Source organism: Eschscholzia californica, unplaced genomic scaffold, assembly GCF_041429995.1.
Source record: "Eschscholzia californica isolate CP2 unplaced genomic scaffold, dmEscCali1.0.p SCAF_5, whole genome shotgun sequence".
Lineage (NCBI taxonomy): Eukaryota > Viridiplantae > Streptophyta > Magnoliopsida > Ranunculales > Papaveraceae > Eschscholzia > Eschscholzia californica.
The window spans coordinates 28,869,038-28,874,704 of record NW_028238472.1 but is presented as its reverse complement, the minus strand read 5'-3'; the positions used below and the strand labels follow the sequence as shown (position 1 = coordinate 28,874,704).

The 5,667-nt window shown below is 40.3% G+C and overlaps 1 protein-coding gene across 2 annotated transcripts; it reads left to right on the top strand.

The window, feature by feature from the left end:
• Positions 1-1,723: 1,723 nt before the first annotated feature.
• Positions 1,724-4,213, top strand: LOC147538122 (uncharacterized). Of its 2 annotated transcripts, XM_086640875.1 has the most exons (4): positions 1,724-1,915; positions 2,527-2,761; positions 2,848-3,217; positions 3,310-4,213. In XM_086640875.1, exons 1-4 carry the CDS (start codon positions 1,892-1,894, stop codon positions 3,323-3,325), a joined length of 645 nt encoding a protein of 214 aa, XP_086497001.1. In that variant the 5' UTR covers positions 1,724-1,891; the 3' UTR covers positions 3,326-4,213. The 2 variants fall into 2 exon arrangements, with proteins under 2 accessions (XP_086497001.1, XP_086497000.1); XM_086640874.1 differs by lacking the exon at positions 1,724-1,915 and having other exon boundaries at positions 3,310-4,162.
• Positions 4,214-5,667: the final 1,454 nt, after the last annotated feature.

Below are 5,667 nucleotides of genomic sequence, written 5' to 3'. Positions count from 1 at the left end.
AATATAGGTAAGTTTCATTAAACCATTTTTGTGTAAGTTTTAGAAAATCTTTTCTTTTCGAGTAAGAGAAGAAATTTTTAGTAAATACTATAAATTTTTTAAGTAAGTTCCATTTTGTTTTAATTTACTTTAGGTAAGTTCGATTTGTTTAGGTAAATAGTCATTACTTTAATACTACGTGATAAGTTTTATTTTCTTTTAAGTAAGTTCTATTACAAATAGTTTTATATTTGTAATATTACTTTTCAATTTAATTTTAGGATTAGTTAAGTTTTAATTGAGTTTCATATTAAAAAATAGGAAAAAAAAAAACAGATTAGCCTGGTCAAACCCGGGTTTGGCCCGGCCCGGCCCGGATAGGCCTGGCCTGGGTCAAGTCACGGTCCCGGGCTGGGCCATAGGTTTAGCCAACCCGCAACCGGCCCGGGGCTATTCCAGCACGGGTTGCTTGGGCCCGACCCGCAACCCGGCCTGGGCCGGCCCGGCCTTTTGAGCACCACTAGTAGCCTCAACTACTAAAACCCTAGAGTCCCTTGACTTAGTCAATTCATTTAGACTTTGTTGACTCTAATTCATAAAGAGAGGGTGCTCATATAAGTCTTCCTTGTCATTCTTCTTTGGGCTTGTGTGGGCTTTGGGCTTGGTTAAGAAACCAAGGGGTGCCTCCATCCTTGTCTCTACATCTTCAAATTGTCACAAAGGACTAAAATACCCTCGGACTTCTTTCTTTCATAACTTTCCCGTCCGAACTCGGAATTGACTTCCGTTTTCACCGTCGAACTCGTCATTGCCTCCACTTGTAATTCGATTTGCTTGAAGTCATTTTCTCTCATTTTAGACACATGAAATGATAGTGATAATTCGCTCCTTTTATTCCGAATCACACGCTTAACTCCAAAATAAGTACCTAACATGAAAAACACATAAAATATCATTGATAACACTCGAAAATGACTAATTAGTCTAAGTTAGGCATTCCAAATGTGACATTTTCGTGTCACATCAGTTCTCCCCACTAACCTTCTTGTAAACACTAGATTCTTCTGCATTCTTAAGGAAACCAAACTCTTTGTTTGCCACGTCGATTCGAAGATTCCAACTCATACTTGCCTGCTTCAGTCCTTAAATGGGCCTCTGAAGCTTGCATAACTTTCTAGCATTATTGGAGTCAACAACCCCTTCAGGTTGTGTCATGTACACATCCTCTTCCAGATTTCCATTCAGGAAGACAATTTTGACATTCATTTGCCAAATCTCATAATCCTAATGAGGTGCAATTGCTAGTATGATCTTAATGGATTTAAGCATCGCGATAGGGGAAAAGATTTCATCATAGTCTATACCATGAATTTGTCGGTAACCTTTAGCCACAATTTAGGGCAAAGGCGTTTTGAGTCCATAATATGTCTATACCATGAATTTGTCTATACCACGGATTTGTCTGTAACCTTCGTCCATAATATATCTATTTGGGCCTCTAATTTAGGGACGAAGGCGTTTTGAGTCGAAAATGACATCCTCTTATGTTTTTCGAGAATTCGACTGCATTAGAAACCATTGATGCATTATCCTTTTGAATACCCCACAAGTGATTGAGGAGGGTAGTTTGGTCCTATTAGGTCACCCGTATTTCTTCGATGGCTCAGTACTGTCATCCTTAATTAACTGACCACGGTTAAGAACTCCCTTCTCTATATAAAGGGAAAGAGGGTTACCAAAATGTGAAATTTGAGTTGAAGGCGTCTTAATAAACGCTTTTATCGTTCTTCCTTTCCTCTCCAAATCTCTTTCCCCTACTCCTATTTTCTGTAGATTTTTCCTACGTTTGATCGAAAATGAGAGAGTGCATATCGATCCACATTGGTCAGGCCGGTATTCAGGTTGGAAATGCATGCTGGGAACTTTACTGCCTCGAGCATGGCATTCAGGTTTGCTTTCTTCAATCTACTCCTTTCCTTCGATGGTTGTTCGTTGGAATCAGTTAATTTCTCTACATCTAGGTTTCCTACTTTCTTGATCTAACAGATTAATGTGAAATATTAGGTTTAGGTTTTATATATTTTTTATTGTAAGGAACTTCAGATCTAGGTTTCTTACGTCGTTTATGTATGAGAAAAATCTAGATTTAGGTTTTATTTTTGTTTTTCGTCACTTATCTATTGAGAAATCCAGATCTGGGTTTTCTTTAAACTCCATTTTGTATCTAAGCTCAATATGATAATTGCTTGTATTCGGATAAATGGTCTTGTATTTGTTCATGTTTCCTGTTCATCTTCAGATGGTCCATATCGATGCTAGCCTTGTTTATAAGATAATACATGGTTATGATTTCATCTTGTTATAATCTTCCGTGTTTTATTACTGCTTTATATTTGTGGCATTTTGTTCTAGGAACCACTGATTTGAATGAAATTGCTGATTCATTTCTGCTTTGGTTTTGTTTTCGTGTTCTTGCTTAAGATTCCAATACCATTTTGTTTAGTTTTCTGCTTCAATTAGGTTTAATAGTTCTGCCTTTGTTTGTAGCCTGATGGCCAAATGCCTAGTGATAAAACAGTAGGTGGAGGAGACGATGCTTTCAACACCTTTTTCAGCGAAACTGGTGCTGGAAAACACGTCCCTCGTGCAATTTTTGTAGATCTTGAGCCAACTGTCATTGATGAAGTTAGGACTGGTGCTTACCGTCAACTCTTCCATCCTGAACAACTCATCATCGGCAAGGAGGATGCTGCCAACAACTTTGCTCGTGGGCACTACACAAGTAATTTGTTGTTTCTTACTCCAGTTCAGTTTTCATTTTTTCTATTTGTTTGATTGGTAGTACTAATGTTTCCATTTCGATTTCAGTTGGCAAAGAAATAGTAGATTTATGTTTGGATCGTATCCGAAAACTCGCCGACAACTGCACTGGTCTTCAAGGATTCCTTGTTTTCAACGCTGTGGGTGGAGGAACTGGTTCTGGACTTGGTTCCTCCTCTTGGAACGTTTATCAGTTGATTACGGGAAGAAATCGAAACTTGGGTTCACTGTTTACCCATCTCCTCATGTTTCGACCTCTGTTGTTGAGCCTTACAACAACGTTCTGTCAACTCACTCTCTTTTGGAGCACACTGATGTTTCCGTTTTACTCGACAATGAAGCCATCTACGATATCTGCAGGCGTTCCCTCGACATTGAGCGACCTACATACACAAATCTCAACCGTCTCGTCACTCAGGTATACAAACATGCCTTTTCGATATTAAACATTTCTTTCCTTCATCAGATATGTATGGCATGAATATTAATACTTTCTTTTGGGTGTTTTAGGTCATTTCCTCTTTGACTGCCTCCTTAAGGTTTGATGGTGCATTAAACGTGGATGTTACAGAGTTCCAAACCAATTTGGTCCCGTACCCTAGAATCCATTTCATGCTTTCCTCATATGCTCCTGTAATCTCAGCCGAGAAAGCCTACCACGAGCAACTTTCAGTAGCAGAAATCACTAACAGTATTTTTGAACCTTCGTCCATGATGACAAAATGTGACCCTCGACACGGAAAATACATGGCTTGTTGTCTAATGTACCGAGGTGATGTTGTTCCAAAAGACGTAAACGCAGCTGTAGCAACCATCAAGACAAAGTGAACAATCCAATTTGTGGATTGGTGCCCGACTGGGTTCAAGTGTGGTATTAACTATCAACCACCAACTGTTGTACCTGGTGGTGATCTTGCCAAAGTTCAAAGAGTTGTATGTATGATCTCGAATTCCACAAGTGTTGCAGAAGTGTTCTCTCGAATTGATCATAAGTTTGATCTGATGTATGCTAAACGAGCTTTTGTGCATTGGTACGTGGGTGAGGGAATGGAGGAAGGTGAGTTCTCTGAGGCCCGTGAAGATCTTGTTGCATTAGAGAAAGATTACGAAGAGGTTGGTGCTGAATCTCCTGAAGGTGATGATGGTGACGAAGGAGATGATTACTAAGTTGTGTGAGTGTGCCTGTGCTTGTGTGTGTTGTTTCCTGTCTGAGCTTTTGTGGTGCGTCATTCCTGTGGTTTGCTATATGTTGGTCTTAAATGTCCTAGTCTATTATGCTACTATCAATGACGATATGTGCTTGTGGAATCAGTGTTAGTGTTTTGCATCTACTAGTTGGCACTGCAATAGCTGTTGTTCGAAACTTTTATGGTTTGGATAGTTTGCTATATGAACTCATTGGTTAATATTGGCAGGTTTGGGTAACAAAGAACTGTTATTTGAAATGTTAAATGGCAAGACATTTGAAATGTCTTAAACTAATAATCCAAACATTGGTGCATTGGTGGTCATGGCCTTGAAATGTAATACAAATATGGAGACATTTCAAATATCTTCAACCTATATAGATAAGTTCACCAATGTCTCCATCCACTACACCTAGGAGTTTAGTGTTGTTTAGCAGAGTTTGTGAGTCCATGTGAGGTGTCTTGGTCACGATGGTTGGTCCATGTGGGATTTCATGAGACTTGAGGGTTCATGTGGGGTGTCCTAGTAATGAGAGTTCTCGCGATTTTGAAGAGACTTCTGAGGGTCCATTCAATGTGGGATTATTTTGATTCATCACTATCAGCCTTGGAGAAATACAGTATCCCACAGACTTTTGTGGTCATTTTAAAGGTATTACGAGCGTTCAATCCGCATCAACCTTGTATGTTCTAGACATGCGAAGTAGTGCTTTAACTCCTTAGGGTTGGTTCCATTTTTGCTATCCCTAATTTCTCCGTGAGCATTGTTGTAGGAAATTTTTTGGTAGAGGGGCACAGTGCTAGCTGCGAGAGGTAGGGATGGGAGAAAGCCACAACCTCCTATACCAGACATGGGCGTCCGTGACTAGTTTGGCCTCTGGACCACTGCATCCAAAGATAGGGGAACCCGCCCAACTTGATAGATTTTCATGTCCATGCTCAGGTGAAAAGTTTAAATTGACACCCTGCACAAGCTCGTACGCATCTATCTCACCAGATGGGCGGTGTCTTTAAATAGCCGCCCATTTTGATGTCCATTAAACTCCATTAAGAGCCCATCAGAGTGAACAAGCCTCAATTAGGCGATGACATCGCTGGCAGTTGGATGAGGATTCTCTATAATATCCTTCATTAGTTGAATTTCGAACATTAACCTTAGACTCACCAAATCCTTTCTGACTCGGCCTCGAGTCATCAAAGTCTTTCTGACTTGGCCTGGCCCGGTCGCCCTACTACGCTATTGGCGCTTCAAAAGGCGAAACTCTTGTCGTAGTTTGGCTACCTAAGGTGCAGACACTTTTTGTTATCTAAAGGCGAACACTCTGAAGTGGGCGAAACACTCGGCCCAGTGGCGAACATGTCGGGCTCTGTTTCACGGCATAAAGTTTCGCCTATGCTTTGACACTGTGCGAAACTTGTCTTAGTTTATTTCTAAGCACAAGTTAAGCCTTCCCACTTATATGCCTATGTAATCTTGACTAGTAGGCAACTCCAACACTAGTATGCTCCAAGAAAGGTCAGCTTCATAGGCAACAACCCTTAAGAAGCTTGATCTTTATTGATGTACTTAAAGTATACAAGAAAACTTTGGGCACAACTCCCAAGTCACTCAACTTAGACTCTATTGCTTGAATCCTGACTTGGATGATTACGAATGAAGGGGTGATTGCTATATACAATG

Coding starts and splice junctions, on each gene's coding strand:
- LOC147538122 (XM_086640875.1), top strand. CDS start 1,892: ATGCTGGGAACTTTACTGCCTCGA. Junction 1,916..2,526: donor TGGGAACTTTACTGCCTCGA/GCATGGCATTCA, acceptor CTTTGTTTGTAG/CCTGATGGCCAAATGCCTAG. Junction 2,762..2,847: donor TGCTCGTGGGCACTACACAA/GTAATTTGTTGT, acceptor TTTCGATTTCAG/TTGGCAAAGAAATAGTAGAT.